Source organism: Nerophis ophidion, linkage group LG05 (genome assembly GCF_033978795.1).
Source record: "Nerophis ophidion isolate RoL-2023_Sa linkage group LG05, RoL_Noph_v1.0, whole genome shotgun sequence".
Taxonomy (NCBI): domain Eukaryota; kingdom Metazoa; phylum Chordata; class Actinopteri; order Syngnathiformes; family Syngnathidae; genus Nerophis; species Nerophis ophidion.
This window is the reverse complement of record NC_084615.1, coordinates 52,569,932-52,591,651: the sequence shown is the minus strand read 5'-3', so window position 1 is coordinate 52,591,651 and position 21,720 is coordinate 52,569,932. Positions and strand designations below refer to the sequence as shown.

The window sequence follows — 21,720 nt, the reverse complement described above, 5'->3', positions numbered from 1 at the left end:
ACGTCTGGCAGAGTCTCCTGTCAGACAAAGTTTCAATTCCCACCTCCGGAAGAACTTTGAACATGTCACGAGGGAGGTGCTGGACATTGAGTCCGAGTGGACCATGTTCCGCACCTCTATTGTCGAGGCGGCAGATCGGAGCTGTGGCCGCAAGGTAGTTGGTGCCTGTCGGGGCGGCAATCCTAAAACCCCTTGGTGGACACCAGCGGTGAGGGATGCCGTCAAGCTGAAGAAGGAGTCCTATCGGGTCCTTTTGGCTCATAGGACTCCGGAGGCAGTGGACAGGTACCGACAGGCCAAGCGGTGTGCAGCTTCAGCGGTCGCGAAGGCAAAAACTCGGACATGGGAAGAGTTCGGGGAAGCCATGGAAAACGACTTCCGGACGGCTTCGAAGCGATTCTGGACCACCGTCCGCCGCCTCAGGAAGGGGAAGCAGTGCACTATCAACACCGTGTATGGTGCGGATGGTGTTCTGCTGACCTCGACTGCGGATGTTGTGGATAGGTGGAAGGAATACTTCGAAGACCTCCTCAATCCCACCAACACGTCTTCCTATGAGGAAGCAGTGCCTGGGGAATCAGTGGTGGACTCTCCTATTTCTGGGGCTGAGGTCGCTGAGGTAGTTAAAAAGCTCCTCGGTGGCAAGGCCCCAGGGGTGGATGAGATCCGCCCGGAGTTCCTTAAGGCTCTGGATGCTGTGGGGCTGTCTTGGTTGACAAGACTTTGCAGCATCGCGTGGACATCGGGGGCGGTACCTCTGGATTGGCAGACCGGGGTGGTGGTTCCTCTCTTTAAGAAGGGCGACCGGAGGGTGTGTTCCAACTATCGTGGGATCACACTCCTCAGCCTTCCCGGTAAGGTTTATTCAGGTGTACTGGAGAGGAGGCTACGTCGGATAGTCGAACCTCGGATTCAGGAGGAACAGTGTGGTTTTCGTCCTGGCCGTGGAACTGTGGACCAGCTCTATACTCTCGGCAGGGTTCTTGAGGGTGCATGGGAGTTTGCCCAACCAGTCTATATGTGCTTTGTGGACTTGGAGAAGGCATTCGACCGTGTCCCTCGGGAAGTCCTGTGGGGAGTGCTCAGAGAGTATGGGGTATCGGACTGTCTTATTGTGGCGGTCCGTTCCCTGTACGATCAGTGCCAGAGCTTGGTCCGCATTGCCGGCAGTAAGTCGAACACATTTCCAGTGAGGGTTGGACTCCGCCAAGGCTGTCCTTTGTCACCGATTCTGTTCATAACTTTTATGGACAGAATTTCTAGGCGCAGTCAAGGCGTTGAGGGGTTCCGGTTTGGTAACCGCAGGATTAGGTCTCTGCTTTTTGCAGATGATGTGGTCCTGATGGCTTCATCTGACCGGGATCTTCAGCTCTCGCTGGATCGGTTCGCAGCCGAGTGTGAAGCGACCGGAATGAGAATCAGCACCTCCAAGTCCGAGTCCATGGTTCTCGCCCGGAAAAGGGTGGAGTGCCATCTCCGGGTTGGGGAGGAGACCCTGTCCCAAGTGGAGGAGTTCAAGTACCTAGGAGTCTTGTTCACGAGTGAGGGAAGAGTGGATCGTGAGATCGACAGGCGGATCGGTGCGGCGTCTTCAGTAATGCGGACGTTGTACCGATCCATTGTGGTGAAGAAGGAGCTGAGCCGGAAGGCAAAGCTCTCAATTTACCGGTCGATCTACGTTCCCATCCTCACCTATGGTCATGAGCTTTGGGTCATGACCGAAAGGATAAGATCACGGGTACAAGCGGCCGAAATGAGTTCCCTCCGCCGTGTGGCGGGGCTCTCCCTTAGAGATAGGGTGAGAAGCTCTGCCATCCGGGAGGGACTCAAAGTAAAGCCGCTGCTCCTTCACATCGAGAGGAGCCAGATGAGGTGGTTCGGGCATCTGGTCAGGATGCCACCCGAACGCCTCCCTAGGGAGGTGTTTAGGGCACGTCCAACCGGTAGGAGGCCACGGGGAAGACCCAGGACACGTTGGGAAGACTATGTCTCCCGGCTGGCCTGGGAACGCCTCGGGATCCCCCGGGAAGAGCTAGACGAAGTGGCTGGGGAGAGGGAAGTCTGGGTTTCCCTGCTTAGGCTGTTGCCCCCGCGACCCGACCTCGGATAAGCGGAAGATGATGGATGGAACTCTCCTGAAGGAATCAATAAAGTACTATCTATCTATCTATCTATCTATCTATCTAACAAAAGAGGGCGGGAAAGCATAAGTAGTGATGGGTGCAAGACCATACTTTAACTTTCTGTGTGTTATTACCTTAGCTGAAATTAAGCATTGTTTTCAAATGTTGAATAATATATTACTAGAATGGTCATATGAAAAAACTACTTTTACTCTATATTTTGTACAACAACGCTGAGTGTGCACAATTGACATCTTAGCCACTGTCCCGTTTAAATATACTAACTAGTCTTATAAATCTAAGATGTATACAGTATATATCTTGCATACTTGTCCTCTTTTGTGTATGCAATTAATAGCAGAACAGTGGACATCGATTATAGCGCACTGTACAAGTATCTTGTTTATTAGATTGACGGGCAAGCTCACCCATAGTGTACAACAAAAGTAGTGTTTGAGTAAGCAGTCTTGCTCCTTCTTTACGTCTTTTAATAGTAACAGTAATTCAGTACAGTATGAGTTGTTTGGAAATATTAGCTTCGGCCTACTTACTGTTGCGTAGATGTCCTGATGATTAACCTGCAGATTGCGCTTTAAGTTGGTTGTATTTTTACCAGAGAAAATGGAGCCAAAGGGTTTACGACATGTAACATTGTCTAGCATAGCAACAGTGAAGTGTGTCCATATGTTTTCTCTTTCTTCCAGGTTTAGAAGACCTTCTGTAAAGATGTGTGAAACAATACGGTAGGCATGTAACAACATGTGCAATTCACATCACAGTTATTGTGACCAAAATTATTACGGTTAACATTATCGCAGTATTGTTGAATGTATTCAAATGGTTTTATAAGCATAACTAAAATAGACAAAAAACTTACTATTTTGCATGTCCTGTGTTTCCTATGTTTCACTGTTGTTTTAGTCTTAGTGTTTTATCTGTTTTAATAGCTAACATTTTATTGTTGTACTAATTATATATATATATATAAAATCTGTTTTACTGTTGCACCTAAGATTTATTATTGTACTTATGAATTACTTCTGGCGTAGGTTGTCCTACTTTGTTCAGCGGTACTTGAACGTACCATAAAAACACCTCGTCTCTTTTCCTTTAAGGAAAGATCGATCATCATAATTTCGTTTTAAGAGAGCACAGCTTGTAGGTACAATGTGCACAGCTGAATAGATTAGTTGCTCAAACAGTAATGTGTTTATAGACGATTAGTTTGGGGAATGCTGTTTTTAACGAGGAAAGAAGCCTATCTCTTGTTTTCATCATATTAACAATAAAGATAGCAAGCCTGCACCAATCAATCCTTGAGTTTATCAAAGTGCTGTTATCAATCTCTGTTTTTTCCATAATTTTGATTCCAAATGGTAATACAAACCTTTATGACTTTTGTTGCCGGCATCTTTAATACCGTTTATCGTTACATCTCTGCAATACAGTCCTTTTTCCAAGTAGGCGCCGTTGTAGTGGCTGCTGTTGGCAGGAGCTCTGTGCTCTTGTGTCATCCTTTTGTGTTTCCCTCTTGTTTTCATGTGTTGTTATTATATATATATATATATATATATATATATATATATATATATATATTTTTTTTTAATCCTTTTGGTCCGGGACCCTTTGGGACTGTGTGACAAGGGGTGGCACTTTCGTGACCTCTGCGGTGCTTTTTTTGTGGACTTCTGGATCTGCCTCCCGGGAGCCTTTTGGCCATGGAGACCAGCTGCTGGATCTCTGCTACAGTCAGTTTGGAGAGAGACTGGAGGAGATGCGGATGAAGAGACAGGGCTGCGGAGCTGGCACTGAGCGCCGGGACGGACAAGTTTCTCAGTGTCTTGGCTGAATGAGCAGGTATCGGACACCTCAGTCTTCTTGGACATATCCTCGCTCATCCATGCGGACTGAACACTGGCCGAGAGTTGGTTGGCGGCCGAGAGTGGAGTCGGCTCTCTTGGTTGCTTTGTTAGGTCTGCTCATGTCTCTGGCCATTCTCTCTCCACCCCAACAGATGATGGCGTGGAACACCGCAGAGGGCCACTACAGTGTATATGTTTCTTTTAGTTTTTATTCATTGCTGTATGTAGAAGTGGCTGGTTGTAATAGCTCTGCTGCTTTAATGTCTTTCATGTCCTTTGTTTTCTTTGATGTTTCCCTCTTACACACATGTAAGAGGGATGTGTACGATGTTATGAGTTGGTTTTTTTCCATCCATCCATCCATTTCCTACCGCTTATTCCCTTTTGGGGTCGCTGGCGCCTATCTCAGCTACCCTTGGCCTCATTCTGGACCCCCTCTCCAGAGGCCCAGGCTTAGACCGATTTTTTTATTTTATTTTTTTTCATACATGCACAGGCATACTCAGCTATTGTCATTTCTAATACGAAGTAATGTATAGTTTGAGACTCGTGCTGAAATTTACAACTTGTTTGTAGGGGAGAAGATGCAGTCAAAGTGGAGGCACATACATGAAAACGCCCACCAAATGGGGGTACTTTTTAGTAATACCAAGAACACAATTGATTAAAAGTGACTTGACAAGATGGTTGACATAAGCGGAACAGGCTTAAACATTCTGATGTTTTACTATGCTTTACTGACTGCTTAGAAAGGCAATTGAAGATTTAGTCGTGTACACACGCAGCATTGTAGAGACTACATAATGTCATATTGGGAAAGCGTTAATAGCGCCAATACTCACCACAGGGAGCTTGTTGATCATCGCAGAGATCCAGCTGATATCTACACCCTTATATACTACAGCTACAAACAGAGTTTCTGGGTCATTGTCAAGCCAGTGAGGCGGCGTACTCTCTGGATAACTCATTCTGATGCTTGTTCGATTCCCAACGTCAACACTGAACTTTCCAAGAGGGCCGCTGTTTAACCTGGTAGACACGAGGAGGAAATAGGCCAAATATGAGAAATCCTGTCCATCCCTTTAACAGTTTAGTTGCATATTCACCACACATTTAAGTAAGTATTCTATTAAGTCTTACCAAATGATAAAACAACGGAAATTAAACTTGAATCATTTAGAGTAGTCATTGTTCACCAATGTTGATGTACTAAAAAAAAAAACCCCATTATTGTCTAAATATCTTCAAACGCAAGTACATCTCACAGTGAACATGTACAAACTGTAAATAATGAGTCAATCATCAGGTTATTGTGTCCTCAGAGTTGTTCAATGCATTGCAACAGGACTGTTCAGCTTAGACAATGTCTTGTCCCTCATCCGAGCAGGATTCATCAGTTCATGTTTACAGACTTAAGATAGATAGGACAGCTCCAGTCTGAGGGCCTCGTGCCTGATCCATAGTATTTATCATGTAGACAGCTGTCCTCATCTGAACAGGTCCCCTCTTGTACATGAAAAATACTTTGGCTGTGAACCGTACCCTCAAACTAAAAAGCTTTCCTATCCAAGTCTGTGACCATGAACTGACAAGGCCTGCGAGGATAAAAAGAGAAACATCTTTAAAGACGATCTGAGAAGTCCTGTTGTGATGCATTCAATGCTCTGAGAATAGTGTTATCTCACATTGCCTTAATTCCTCTCTTATGGAAATGTATGTTAAATGTATTATGCTTCATGCTAGTAGGGATGGGTATCTTTTACACATACTTTCCAACTCTCCCGGACTTTCCGGGAGACACCCGAAATTCAGCGCCTCTCCTGAAAACTTCCCGGGACAAATTTTCTCCCGAAAATCTCCCGAAATTCAGGCGCACCTGGAGGCTACGCCCCCTCCAGCTCCATGCGGAGCTGAGTGACGTGTATAAAGAGCGTGTCTGCCCAATGACGTTATAACTGTAGAATGATCGAGGGCGAGTTCTTGGTTTCTTACGTGGGTTTATTGTTAGGCAGTTTCATTAACGTCCTCCCAGCGCGGTAAAACAACACACAATAACAGCAGTCCGTTTTCGTTTACCGTAAAGCAATTTGTTTGCTTAAACAGCAATGTTGTGACACTCTTAAACAGGACAACACTGCCATCTACTGTACATGCACATGGTTAGAAAAACAAGGATGGACAATTCAACCCTTAATTAAACAATGAGTAGATGAGTGTTATGTGTGTGTAAATGAATGAACACTGAAATTAAAGTATTTCTTATATATATATATATATATATATATATATATATATATATATATATATATATGTGTACACACACATATATATATATATATATATATGAAATAGTTGACTTGGTGAATCTAGGGGGAAATATACTCCTCCCCTCTTAACCACGCCCCTCACTCCCCACCTCCCGAAATCGGAGGTCTCAAGGTTGGCAAGTATGCTTTTACATTTCAACCGATACAGTATCAATTGCCGGTACTTGGGAATCGATACCACTACAAATTTTCATTACTTGTGTGTATTGTTGTGTAAATATAAGTGAATTTTTTTTTACTGATAAAGTCCTGGTTTTTTTTCCACACATTTGAGTCTCATTTGCAGGTGCTATTATAGTAAACTTTACACGCAGTTGCAATTTAAAATATTAGACGTCAGTAGTGTATAGACTACAGCAAAGCAGTGTGTAATGGAGTATGGCCAACTAAACAACAGACGCCATGTTTGACACAAAGGGCGTGTGCAGCTGTGCCCAGAAGCATGCAATTGCTGTTGTTTTGATGTTAGTTTTCTTGACGAAATAAATCAAACTAATGTCTAAATATAGTTCTAAACATACTCCAGGTTATGAACTTATTTCGTCAAAGTCTAATGTTGCAGCTGTATTTGACGCACTCTACTGCAACAGTCATGCTTTGATTGAATGATTGAAACTTTTATAAGTAGGTTGCACAGTACAGTACATATTCCGTACAATTGACCACTAAATGGTAACACCTGAATACGTTTTTCAACTCGTTTAAGTCGGGGTCCATGTTAATCAATTCATGGTACAAATATATACTATCAATGCCATGCAATGTTGAATGACTAGCAGCGCAATAAACGTACAACAAAACACACAGAACGACCCCCCAAAAAAAAGCTCATTACCCTCATTTTGCCAAAATCTTTATTAGCTTTGGACCAAGAGTATTCCCCCCCCCCATATTTCTGCACAATAACTCAGATGGTAACATCAGCAAGCAGTAGAGAATATAGTGATTTCTGGTCCAGAACATGTTTTGCTTTATTCATTGACATAGCCACTTTATGTTGTATATTTTTGAATTGTAGTCCCAGTTCATTTTATCATCTATTATTACACCCTAAATGTGGTTTCTTTTTCTATTTCAATGTCCATCTACTTGTATTTGTGTTTAACTTTCTGTTTTACTGTTACAGAATAGCATTATTTTGATTTTACTGAGATTCAAAGATGGTTTGATAAAACCAGACTATCTCTTTAATTTGTTCATTTCTTCGTTGATTGTTTGTAATAGCTTCTCTGTGTTCTCTCCTGAACAAACCGCAGTCATGTTGTGTGTATACCTGGTACAAGACAATCGGTGGCTCTACAGCATTGTTCACAAACCTTTACTTCCCATACTTGTCTTCTTTCTGGGTTGTGGGGAATTTGATAGAAAAGCTCTCCGCAATTCATGCGGGTGGTTTTTACGAGTTGAAACAACGATGCGCCGCTAACACATAGCATCAGCTCAAAGTTGGTAGCAAACATGGCGCCCTGGAGTGACGTGAGTGCCTTTTGACAAATAATTGAGGAGATCGCATGAAACTGGGTGGGCCATACTCTCTGTATACACGGCTCTGTGCTACGGGGGCGTCAAACTCTGTTTCATTGAAGGCCACATCGGGGTTATGGCTACCCTCAGAGGGCCGCTTGTAACAGTAGATAAATATGAATATTAATGTAAAATGATGATCATGGTAATTATATTATGTAATTTCCTGGGCATTTGATTATTGTTTTGTATATAGTGATATACAACTTGTTTTTTTTTAAATCATAAGTTATGATGACAGGCAGATATTTAAGTATTTTTATTGCAACAAAAAATGTTTGTGTATGTTGTAAATGTATGTTGCATGACCAGATAATATCCAAGTTAAAAGACATGCATTTTTTCTGTTAAAATTTAAAGAACAAATACATTTAATAAGAAAGATAAAGTACTTTATTGACGCACATTATTTCCAAGCTTTCATGAGCCACATAAAACAATGTGGTGGCCGACCGCCAGATCTGGCCAGGGCCTGGAGTTTGAGGGCGGTGAGCTACGGTGTATTGCTTTAGTCATGAAGTAGTGTTTGCCTTTGAGTTGAATGTGCCTTGTCTTTTGTTGAGTCCTACAAATTTAGTAAGTATCTTAATTGTAGTTTTTAATACTAAAAATTGGTGATAGAGGGGGTGTATAATTTAGCCCGGAAGAGTTAGGGATACATGGGATTCCGGGTATTTGTTCTGTTATGTTTATGTTGTGTTACAGTGCGGATGTTCTCCCGAAATGTGTTTGTCATTCTTGTTTGGTGTGGGCTCACAGTGTGGCGCCTATTAGTAAGAGTGTTAAAGTTGTTTATATCACAACCCTCAGTGTAACCTGTATGGTTGTTGACCAAGTATGCCTTGCAGTCAAACACGTGTGGTGAAAGCATCTGCGCATTACATGTGACGGGCCGGCACTCAGATAGCATGGTATAATAGTGGACGCGACGACATGTACTAGAGGACGTTATTAAGTTCAAGTTAAAGTACCAATGATTCTCACACACACTCCTAGTGTGGTGAATATTGTCCTCTGCATTTGACCCATCCCCTTGATCACCACTGGGAAGTGAGGGGAGCAGTGGGCAGCAGCGGTGCCGCGCCCGGGAATCATTTATGGTGATTTAACCCCCAATTCCAACCCTTGATCCTGAGTGCCAAGCAGGGAGGCAATGGGTCCCATTTTTTTATAGTCTTTGGTATGACTCGGCCGCGGTTTGAACTCCCAAACTACCGATCTCAAGGCGGACACTCTAACCACTAGGCCACTGAGTAGGTTATAGGCAATGCCATCATGGCACGCCCTCAATATTGGTTTCCGGGTGAAAATCTGAGACTGATATCATTGGGAGATTTCTGGGATAGGCACTGAAATCCGGAGGGGGGGGGGGGCAAGTATGCAGCTGAGCCATATCAAAGTGATCAAGGAGCCGCAGGTTGCCGACCCCTGGTAAATACAGTTCAAATTAGCATTGATCTGACTACAACATTTTGAAAAGTGGGCCCTTGCTTTCTATAAGGGATCTTTGTGGTCATGGAAAATCTGGCTGTGTCCGCTCTGAGAGTTTTTTTTGCCAGCCAAGTACTTGAGCCGATACGGACTCTGCAACTGGACATTTTTACTGTAATGATAAAATTTGGCCGGTACCTACAACACTACCGAATTTGGTACCCATCCTTACATGCAAGTGAGCTCATTTTTCAATGGCCCGGCCTGTCTGCCATTTACAAAAGCCAAAAAAGGCGCTTGAAGCCAAAACCCCTGATCTGGTTTTCCGGACTGATCTTTCATCGGTCAATTTTATTATACGCAAAAAGACCATCTTGTGCAAAACAAAAGGGTTTTATAGTAGTAAAAGATTGAGATTTGGATAGAACTGTGTTTTTATGTGGTTAGCATCTTAGTCTAGCTATAGTGGCACAGGCGACATTGAAAAAGAAGATAATGTAATATACATGAATAATTTCAAATGTACTAACCGTATGATGGTGTCAAAGCGATCAAGGAGAGTACCCAGCTCCAGGCCTTTTAAAATACCTCCATTTCCTATGACAACACAGCGCCGGCATTCATCAGTGGTCTTTTTTAGTGGCGGTACCAGTTTGGGGTCTGGCAGCTTCAAAAAAGTACGATAAAAACAATTAGTAAACAAGGTTGCCACTGCTTTTTAAATAAATTATTTAAAGAACATCATTAACCAACACAACGACAGTTTACATCTTGGTACTTCACTGGAAAGACAAACAGAAGTTAGGAAATCCCCAACACAAAATTCTATCCAACTTCAAGTATCCCACAAAAAAAACATCTCTCGTCCGCTTCTTAGCCTGTAAGCTTTTTTTGCCGTATGTTGTAATTAAAGCGAAACGGAACGTTTTTGCAGCTGGAAGTAATGGTTTATGGTTCATTTTGAAATGGCATACAATTATATGATAGATCACAAATTTCCAGTTTGTCATTACAATCATTACAACATGTCCGAAAAGGAGTAGGAAGAAGCAGATCTTATTTAATCCCATGTCTTTTACATCATATAGCAATTACTAACATTTTTGTTCATTTACTGTTATCAGTTTGTTATAGGGTTCTACAAATACCAATATTGCGCGATCGGTACCGAAATGTATATTGACACTTTTCGATACTTTAATAAAGGGGACCACAAAAAATGTCATTATTGACTTCATGTTAACAGAAATTCTTATGATACAATAAACGTGTCTTATTGAACTCAAAGAACAATTTTGGCCAGCACAGTGGACAGGGGTTAGTGCATCTGCCTCACAATACAAAGATCTTGAGTAGTCCTAGATCTTTCTGTGTGGAGTTTGCATGTTCTTCCCGTAACTGCGTGGGTTCCCTCCGGGTACTGCGGCTTCCTCCCACCTCCAAAGACATGCACCTGGGAATAGGTTGATTGGCAACACTAAATGGTCCCTAGTGTGTGAATGTGAGTGTGAATGTTGTCTGTCTATCTGTGTTGGCCTTACGATGAGGTGGCGACTTATCCAGGGTGGGGGAATTCTTTTTTTTTTTTTTTTTTTTTCTTTGTCATGAAAAAGGGAGGTTTTTGTCATGAAAAAGGGAGGTTTTTGTGTTGGTGCACTAATTGTAAGTGTATCTTCTGTTTTTTATGTTGATTTAATAAAAAAATAAAAATCAAAATAAAGTAAAAAATATATATTTTCTTTGAAGTGTTTTTCTTAAAAAACAAAAGTGGAATTTGTTCGGTGTTACATTTCTCACTGCGCAAGTGTGAATGACTCAGTTCGGTAGAAGTGAGTTGTTATGATGCAGAGGTTGCAGGAAAGTCATTAAAACGTACAGCTGTTGTAGTAGTTATTGACACAATAGTGACAAGAGACGTGCATGCAGAACATCATTAAGCAAGTGGAAGATAATGATTTCCCAGGATAACTAAGGCGTTTCTTGGTCATTTGACTTTTTTTTTTGCGTGACTGGACATGTGGCCACTCATATATGCATGGAAAAATTAAAAGAAAATATTTATTTGTGAAATAATTGATCAATATTTGTTATCTTATACCTGCTGAAGCAAAGCAGATACTTTTCCCTGAAGACCTCTGAACCCAAAGGGAGGAGGATACAGGAAGAGGTCTTTGTGAGTTGGCATGTCCTTCCACAGGAAAGGTTGAGTTGTGCGACTGGAAGCAGGTAGTTGATCCAAAAAACTCTTTCTGGTGCTTCCAGGGTGACATTTACGCCCCAGAACTTCATGCACATGCTGATGCACCAGCTGTAAAGTAGGGGAGATTAGCATGAGGTCAACTACAAGCACACAATCCCCACAAGGCAAATCTAAAACGTTGTAGAAAAATGTTAAGGTAATTAAAACATTCCAACAGTTGGAGTTTCATTTACCGTATTTTCCGGACCATTGGGTGCACCGGATTATAAAGCGCACTACCGATGACCGGGTCTATTCAGGTCTATTTTCACACAAAAGGTGCACCGGATTATGATTTTTTTCTAAATTGAAAACACTTCCTTGTAGTCTATATAATGTGTAATGGTGGTTCTTTGGTCAAAATGTTACATAAATTGCTTTTCAGACCATCTTTAAGTTGCTTTCGGACAGTCGCTTCAGGATGTGCCGTTTTGTAGGTGGTCTTTTTTACATGGCTCACCAACGACAGCGTCTTATCCCCATCCACTTTGTTGTGCCGGTTTAGCGTGCAAGGACGAGAGTAGAAGAAGCGTCAAAAGATGGAGCTAACTGTTTTAATAACAACATTCAGACTTCACTTAAATGAACAACGGAGCAGCATCTCCTCATCCGAGGCTCACTAGTGCAACAACAACACGGGAAATGTGTCCCGTAAAAAAAACGTCCGACCGGAACGCTCTAAAACAGTGGTTCCCAAAGTGGGCGGTACCGCCTCCCTGGGGGCGGTGGAAAGATCTGGGGGGGCGGTGAGGAAGAAGGGGGCGGTAGGGGGGCGGCAGTCCGAAGTCAGAAGTTAGAACGTTTGTTTGACGATTTGTACACAACACGTGCAGCAGGACAAGTCAGTGGACGACGCATCAGGGTCCGGTTACCACACGCCGCTCTGGCCCAGTCAGATCCGACAGCATAGACTACAAAAGCAAAAGCTCAGTTTTGTAATTTCAAGCATGTAATGTTCAGAATTTTATCTTATAATAAAAACCGCATTCTGGCGGTCAACATCATCTTGAGTTCAAGTCAACATGAAATTGGGGACTCGCCAGAACGCGCCGTGTTGTGTTGTGTTGAGCTGGTTAGGGTGGTGCATTCACTGATATATATTGTTACGAATGTATATGACTTTGTACCTGTGTGTGAATGTTTGTGTGTGTGTGTGTGCATATATGCGTGTTCGCGCGTGTGTCATTGTGTGGGTGGCGAGGGTGGTGTGCCTTAGATCACGTCCGCCACCATTTTCTGTGAGTAAATGAAAGAAAATGAATACGTGAGAGGGTAAATTGCTTTTCATACCTTCAATGTTGTAATTTTTGTCTTTAAGTAGGCCTATTTATGAAATGCGATAAAATGCTGTATTTTACATGGTTTTATTTTTTTGTTCCAGAATAAAGTTTCCATATGTGTCTGTGGGGGAGTGGGGGGGCGCTAGGAATTCACTGGGGAGCCAAGGGGGGCGCCAGCCTGCAAAAGTTTGGGAACCATTGCTCTAAAACCTAAAGGGGTGAATTATGTAAACCCATGACACCGGCAATTTTTAGCGCTTTCATAGAGTCTACTAATAGATGTAAGTTAGAAATTTACGCTACTTCATATTAGACATGGAAACAGCGGAAAATGAATGCCCCATAACAAGAAGATTTGAGAAAAAGAATAAACTTATCGACTACGGTGTCTGCTCAGACTACAATGGCGCAAATTTTCAGGACTTAAGCAGATCCAATCCAATCCACTTTATTTATATAGCACATTTAAACGACAATAACGTTTGCAAAGTGCTGCACAGCCATGTTAAAAACAATATTATGTTCCACCAATGACTGAATAAAACCAATAAAAACAATATAAAAACAAATATGATTAAAAACTATTTTAAAGGGTAAAATCAATTAAAACAGTAAAATAAAAATCAAAGTGTATAAAAAACACAGAGGACAACAGAGGTCAGAGGACCACACAACTCACGTAGTGTTAAAAGCCAAAGAATAAAAGTGGGTCTTAAGACGAGACTTAAAACACTCCACTGTGGAAGCAGTTTGAACATGGAGCGGCAGAGTGTTCCAGAGCTTAGGGCCGACCACAGAGAAGGCCCTGTCTCCCCTGGTCTTAAGGCTGGTCTTGGGCACCACGAGCTGGAGCTGGCTCTCGGACCTCAGAACGCGCGCAGGAATATAAATTTGGATGAGGTCCGAGATATATTGAGGTGCCAGTCCATGTAAAGATTTAGAAACAAACAGCAATGTTTTAAAATCAATTCTAAAATGGACAGGGAGCCAGTGCAAACTCTGAAGAATTGGGGTTATATGCTGGCGTTTCCTGGCCCCTGTTAAAATTCGTGCTGCCGCGTTCTGGACTAACTGCAACCGGGAAAGAGCTCTTTGGCTAATGCCAGCATAAAGTGCATTGCAGTAGTCCAGGCGACTTGAAATAAAAGCATGCACGACTTGTTCAAAAAGGTTAAAAGATAAAAAAGGTTTAACCTTTACTAAAAGACGAAGGTGATATAAAACACGATTTTAAAACGCCATTGACTTGTTTGTCTAGTTTAAAATCGCTGTCTATAGTGACGCCAAGGCTGGTGACTAATACACATCAGCAGGTACCAGAAGGTAAGAAAAGTTGGTTTTGCATAATATTGCGAAACAAAACGCCAGATATGTCTTCTAATGGGTGCCATTTTGCAGTCCTAATACACACACCATAACAAGTGCAGCAGCTGGACTTGGACTCAAGTCGGTAGCCGTAATGCTCCAACAATCTGTCAAGCGGGACGGCTTCATAGCATACTAAAGTCATACTAAAATATTTTGACAGCTATTTGAGCGCCGTGTGTAATGTTCTATATTCTCAACAAAACATTTTATGTTTTGATGTTTACTGGCATCATTTTGCAGTCTACACATATCTCTTAATATGTGACTACCATCTACTGGTCACATTTATCTTTACACCATGTACCAAATAAAATTGCACAACCAGATTTATTCCGTACATTAGGCCACCGGATTATAAGGCACACAATGTCGATTTGAGAAAATGAAAGGATTCAAGTAATCAAATAAATCATATTTTTGTTAAAAAAATGTTCCTGTCCAGCTTCTCAGGAAAATCATATTGGTAATGTAGATGCCCACATCAGCTGTACAAATGTACTTTACAAAAGAGAAGTGAGGGATAGTTCTCTTGTTTCCTTATTTGTATTTTGACTTTATTAAATTGATTCATATTATTATTGGGTGCGGCCGGGCCACAGCAACCTTTTTGCCTAATTAAGGTTCAATTATACATGTTAAGATTTGCCCTTAATTATTCCGTTTGGCCAATTTGTCTTTTATTTCCTAAACGCCTGTTTTCATTATTGAAGGCTGACACGCACAGCTGAAATGTGTCCGTGGTTGATTGTGCCAATTTGTGTGTGCTAATAAAAAGAGGTGCACTCACAGCCCCATGTGCTGTGTGGTGTGACCGCATTAACAAAGTTCTTGTCTCTTGCCTTTTTAATTATTATCATACGGCGCCGTTTTGGTTTTTCCACGCAAATCTGCTGAGCTGTTCTCAACCTGCCAACAATACATAAACAATATCAAAAGACTTGATAATGACAAAAGCAGTTTTAATTTTTTTTAGAATGCAGTAAGAAAAGGTCAACTTCAACCACACAATCACCACAATGCTAGTCTACAACCTCGTAGAAAAATGTTAAGCTAATTAAAACATTTCAACATATTTTGCATTTTTTGATTGCAAAACATTAAATAATGCTCATTTTGCCATGATAACACGTTTTAAATAAAAACATATATAAAATTAATATTCCCTGAGAAAGTTAAAATAAAACTATATTCATGGTATCAAAATTAAAACAATAGAACAGTTTTCATTATACCAAACATAAAAAGTGGATTAGGTAGTGCCTTTAAGTCCATGTCCACACGAATATGGAAAGTTTCAAAAACACATATTTGGGGTCAAAACGATCTCCATCCACACAAGTTTAGTTTCAAAACTATCTATGTCGACACACTAACACATACACCTGCTGTTATGCACATTTTGTCCAATCAGAAGCCTGAAAAAAGTAGCAAGATCTGACTTGGTGCAGCATTACACCTCTTATTGTATTTATGTTGATATAATTGAGACGTACAATGACATGTACATTATCTTTAAAACCGGCCTGCACGTCTACAGAATCCTGGGAACATTGTTAAAGAGTGAATGCACGCCTTTGCTGCTGAAACCCAACATTGATAAAATTGTAACATGTTCAGCAATATGGTGATGTATTACATGTGCAGTGAAGTCTAAATTATTTCTAAAATCAGCACGCACTAACGAGCCAAGAAAACCACATTTCATGTTTAAGTGCCTATATAAAGTGCACGGACGTGTGTGTGCCGCTGCAAAACTGTCATGGAATTATAAAGCATTTAATCATTGATATAATGATATGGTACATGTGTAATGAAGTGTGCATTGTCTTTAACATCAGTACACACTATAAGGACGCTACAATGTCTTTTTCAGGTGCTTGTTTGCTTTTAACGTGCGAGCATGCTCGCGCCATGCTCATGGAAGCAAGACACGTAACTTAACTTCAAGATTTGTCGTTAAACATGGACTAAAAACATAAGATAATGTTGCACCTTTCTTGAGACACAAAGCAAAAAGTCTTGCTTGTCAAAGTTGTTCCATTAGGAACAACTTCGGCAGGAGTGTCGCAAAGCCCATTTTGATGTGTATTTTTATTAATGTTGAGTGAAAAGAACAGCATGTTTACGTTAAACAAACAGTAGGTTCTCTTACAGTGTGTTAAAGGCAGCAAGGCAGTGTTGTTGAGTTTGAAAATGACAGCGCACAACCGTGACGTCGTCACAAATCTCTGCTTGTGCCGTGTACACGCATGCGTTGAGCAGAGAGTTTTGGATCTCTACACTTTGGCTAGGGTTTGTAAAAGTCTGTATCTTTAAAGACTAAAGTATGCATCTGCTTGTGGACAAGAGGCTGAAACGTGAGCTTTGACAACTAAACGAGGTAAAATGCCCTAATATAAAAAAACCTTAACGATGCTTGAGTCAGTGAAAATTCCCCAAATATATTTTATAATCGAATTACTCGAGTAATCGTTTAAACTCTAAAGTAAAGTGCTGATGTCATTTAAAAACGAGGAGATGGACACTTGGTGGTTAAAAATTGTGGTAGACTTAAGTGAAACTTTGACTTTAAAAAAACGATTTGACCAGCATCAGAGGTATTGAACTAGTGAAAAAGTATGGTTGGTTGATTGATTGATTGAAACTTTCATTAGTAGAATTGCAAAGTTCAGTACATATTCCGTACAATTGACCACTAAATGGTAACACCCAAATAAGTTTTTCAACTTGGACACGTAAATCAATTCATGGGATTCTTACCTTTCTATACTCAGGGCTGACATGAAAGTCCAGAGGTTTGAGTGTTTCCTTCGCAGGCCGAGAGACCAGACGTAGCAGACCTAAAAATCCCACCGCTAAACACACACATCTGGAGTGACAAACACAAGAAAAAAACAAACACATTTTTAAGAGACGTTAACAAACTTAAGTTCCTTAACAAGTGTTATTTGTGTGCACACACGCGCGCTCGCACAATATATATGTACTTGCAGTTTGAAAATATAACATTGATGGAGGGGTTATAACTTGTTTTACAGGGATTTGAAGGTTACAAAATCTTTCAATAGCCGCATTTTGCGAGCGTTTTTTTTTAATCATCTTCAGAATCTTAAAAAAAGACATGTGTTCTTGTCTCTCATACTAATTGTGAACAATAGGCAAAAAAAAATGCAGTAATCCACAGCAGAATTCGAACCAGAACTCTCTGGTTACTAAGTCACCTCAATGTGTGTTACTCTGTCAATAAAATAGCAGAAGACCTGCTACAAAACCACATTTTTCACCGACCAACTACTTTGGAAACTCTTAGGTTAGATCCATCTTATCCCGCTGGCTTTGGCATGAATAAATGTCCCTTCTCGTTTGGAAGCCAGTCATCGACAAGGTACGTAACCACAGAATTGTACCAATCGGTGGCACAATACTATGTGTAAAACAATGCCGTGTGATAGGGTTCATGCCATTTACTTACCTGTGTGACAGCCAGCGTTTTCGAAGCTTCATGTTCCCTGCATTGGTACGATCTGGGATGAAGCCTTAAAATTATCTTGTCCTGGACATAACAGAAGGAAATTAAAATTAGGGCTTGACACTTGTGTTGCCCTCAAAAGTAATCTTCAACCTTGCTTAAAACTAGCAAACATTCAATCTTTGAAGTTTAAAAAAAAAAATAAGAGTAATATTCCAGTTTTCATACGTCCAACTTTTTCTATAACTCAAATTTTCCTAAAAGATCTTCCATATCATCTCTTATTATACAATCAAAAACTGTCACCAACAGCTCTGTTTACCAGTGTATCATACCATAGAATAGAGTGCCCAAATAAAGAATCCCATGTGTTTTCATACTTTTTGTTAAAAACGATGGCAAAAATGTCATGATCTGTTAGGGCAGGACCAACAGGATGCACAGAGAGGCATCTTGCAGGAAGAAGTGTCCTCAATCATTCTCATAAAGAAAATTCACAAGCAAACTACACACACAACAAAGACTAGGATACGGGACAAAAGCATCAGGAGCTACAACGGAAAACACCGAACGCACACTTAGAATAAGAACTCAGAGGGGACAGGCCTTTTCTGTTGCAAGTCCCAAACTCTTTGAAGAGTTCCCTGTTCATGTGAGACAGGCCTTTTCTGACCACATTTAACAACCATCTTAAAATCCACTTTTACTCACTAGCGTTTAACCCAGTACGACACTTTATATACTCTCTGTATTTGAACTGCCTTTGACTCATTGTTTTGAAATATTTTTTTCATCTGATCATTTAAAAAGATAAATATTTTACCTTTTTTTTTAATTATATGTTTTAGTCTGTCGCCTTTGCTTTTCTACTTTTCTTTACCTGTTTGTGGTGTACAGCCCATTGTTTTTCAACTGTAGTTGATGTTAAAAGGGTTTATAAATAAAGTTATTATATGGTATGATAACATAATGAACCGGCATCATCCTAGTGACTGTACGAGGGATGCTGGGGCTAAGAACTCTCCTGATTAGTGGTTACAAACATCTGCACACTGCAGATGTTTGCAATGCCAGGATTCTGGCAATGCAATAAAAACAGAAAAAGATGTAGCAAAATAAGAGCACATAGCCAGAACAAAAAGAAAGTTGCAAGTGCCAGCACTTTGATAAAGAAGGTAAGAAACAATATTGAATTATAGAAATAACTCGCCACAAAGTACCAAAGTAAAATCCCTCCACCTGCTTTCATCTCCACCCCAAGAGTCTTCAATAAAAGTGATGTTATATGTTCATTTATTTAATTCTCATTTATATGTATTTGATACTGAAATCTGCATGTAAAACTAGAGTTATCCATCCATCCATTTCCTACCGCTTGTCCCGTTCGGGGTAGCGGGGGGTGCTGGAGCCTATCTCAGCTGCATTCGGGCGGTAGGCGGGGTTTACCCTGGACAAGTCGCCACCTTATTCTCTACAAAAAAGGGGTTTGTGTTTATATTTGTGGTCGTTTGGAATTAATCAATTTAATTCACATGATTTCTTATGGCAAAAAATTGTTATAGCTTGCGAACGATACTTTCATCGTCGGAAATTTTGGAATTACAAAGTATTCTGTACAATAAATAGTAATGGAAATGGCTTTGGTGTTGATTAGAGTCTTGAGTGTGTCAAAGATTAGCACTTAAGTCGATTTGAAGGCATGAAGAACATTTAATATGTAGTGCTCAACACTATCTCAGGACACTTTTGTGGCCTTAAATGCCTCAGCGACTTCAATTGAAAATAATTGTTTTTAAATTGTGCTCCAATTACAGTATAAAACCTACATTTTTAAAGAGAATTAGTGATATTTTATATTTTTACTTTATTTAACCGCTTATCATTTTAAAGATCGGAGTGTCCTGAAACAATTTTTCACTTTTAACACAATGACCTTATAGAAGCCTTGAGTATTGGCCGATACCAGAAGAAAAGTTCCAAGGTCCACAGTGGTAGAATTTCAAATATGCCGATGATAATGCAATAGCAGCCCAAAGTGCAGAAGATTTGCAAGTAATACTGGATGCATTTAACTATGCGTACACACAACTTAAACCTTAAAATAAATGCAAAGAAAACAAGTACTCTTCCAACCTTCGCCAAAGGATTTCATTCGGCAACCACCAGCAATGAAGTTAGAAGTTGCTCTTGAAAATGTAGAAAGCTTCACATAGCTTGGTAGTATGTGTTCAAATGCTAACTTTGATGCAGAAGTCAAACACAGAAACAGGTAAGCTGCTGCAGCCTTTGGAAAGCTTTAGACTCGAGTGTTCCAAAATTGTGATATCAAACTACGTACAAAAATCAAAAGTGTTCCGAGCAATTGCTATAAGAACTTTGTTATATGGTTAGGAGGCATGGACAGCATTTCAAAAGACATACAGTATCACAGCAATTGAAAGGTTTCAACAGCGATGCCTACACCAGATGATGAATATTAAGTGGCAAGATATAAGAACTGAGATAAGCTCCAGCACCCCCCAAGGGGGGACAAGCGGTAGAAAATGGATGAATGGAAGATATGAGAACAAACATCAGTGTACCATGCTTCCCAGCGTAGAGAGTACAATTGGTAAAAACCAACAACGATGGACAGGGCACGTTGTACGGATGAGTGATGAAAGACTGTCAAAACAGATGAACTGTCAGCTGAATGATGGGAAAAGAAATGTTGGTGGGAAGAAAAAATGTTACATGGATTGTTTATGAAAACACTTTGAAACGATGTGAAATAGATACTGTACAACATACTCGGAAGACCTAGCAAAAGACAGAATAACATGGAGAGCTGCAGTCGGTGAAGGAGAGACAAAAGTATGAGGAGAAAAGAACATCTATGATACTTGAAACAAGGAGGAGACTGGATAGAAGAGTCATGCCAAAATGTATATTACTACCTGGTCTGATCTGTCCCATATGCGGCAGAAATTTCAAGCAACCAACCTATTACTTGTGTTACGTCACGTGACTTTTTTGGAATTGAAAACCAGTGTTGGTAAACCAAAAAAAGATGGCTGTTGTGCAGCAAGAAGCTCGCAAACTCTCAGTGTACGCAATAGGTTTCCTGCAAAAAGCAGATACGTAAATTAAGAAATCGAAACTATGCAATGGATTAGATCTCTTTACTCTTATAAAAAAAATCTAGGATTATCCGTTGGTGCAGTTCGCAAACTTATCAATGTGTTGTGTGCTTCACACATCATTCTACACGACAAAACAGATCAAAACTTGGAAAACCATGGCCTTCAACTTGTGTGTGGCTGGGTCAAGGTAATTGGTATCACAATACTCTCCTGGATAAACAGGCATCGTTTTTGCTTGGTAAAGGTTGCAATTCATGATTCAACTTTGCTTCTTGCTAGGACTCGTCCATATAAGCAATCTACGACAATAAAACACGCAACAGCTGAAACCCGTGACTGCATATCCATTTAAGTAACTAACAATTACTGAATCATCAATATATTTGATTTTTGTCCTGTTGTCATATGTACTCTGAAACATTTGTGTACAAAATAAACGACAGGAGATGTAGAAAAACCTTTTCTGACAAAGTATTGACCCTGACTTTTTGGTTTCGGTTTGTTAAAAATTCAAATACAAATAATATCAAGATAATATTTCAATGGGAAATGCAGCTGAGATAGGCTCCAGCACCCCACCGCGACCCTGAAATGGACAAGCAGTAGAAAATGAATTGATGGATAGTAAACATGAAAACTACATCAAACAAACCTTCAACAAAGTGATCACTGCAAACTTGTACATTCTTCAACTTAGTTGCTCCCTTGGACTGGACTGTGTGCCACTTTTCTTGATTGTTTTTCTTGATTACCTCTCGAGGAACTCTTAAGTAACGTTGATCCTTTTTTGCGATTTAGACGGTTCTAACAGCCGAAAACAATACAGGCATAGGGGCATTTTTCTTCGAGAAAGGCCTAATGGCACCTAATGCCCATTGAGAACAGACGCAAGCTTGATCACCACGCATATTTAACGAACCGGGCGTTACGTCATGTAAATCGAAGCAGTTGGGCAATGTGCAATTTACACCAGCA

General features: G+C 40.7%; 1 protein-coding gene across 1 annotated transcript in view; it reads right to left on the bottom strand.

Moving 5' to 3' along the window:
• Positions 1-21,720, bottom strand: part of st3gal5 (ST3 beta-galactoside alpha-2,3-sialyltransferase 5) — a 30,786-nt gene that overhangs the window by 7,402 nt on the left and 1,664 nt on the right. Inside the window, exons 2-6 of the mRNA XM_061901516.1 lie at positions 17,627-17,707; positions 16,915-17,023; positions 11,366-11,575; positions 9,798-9,934; positions 4,828-5,014 (exon numbers count right to left, since the gene is read on the bottom strand). Coding sequence (XP_061757500.1) covers positions 4,828-5,014; positions 9,798-9,934; positions 11,366-11,575; positions 16,915-17,023; positions 17,627-17,658 — 675 coding nt within the window. The 5' untranslated portion in view covers positions 17,659-17,707. The remainder of the gene's footprint in view (positions 1-4,827; positions 5,015-9,797; positions 9,935-11,365; positions 11,576-16,914; positions 17,024-17,626; positions 17,708-21,720) is intronic.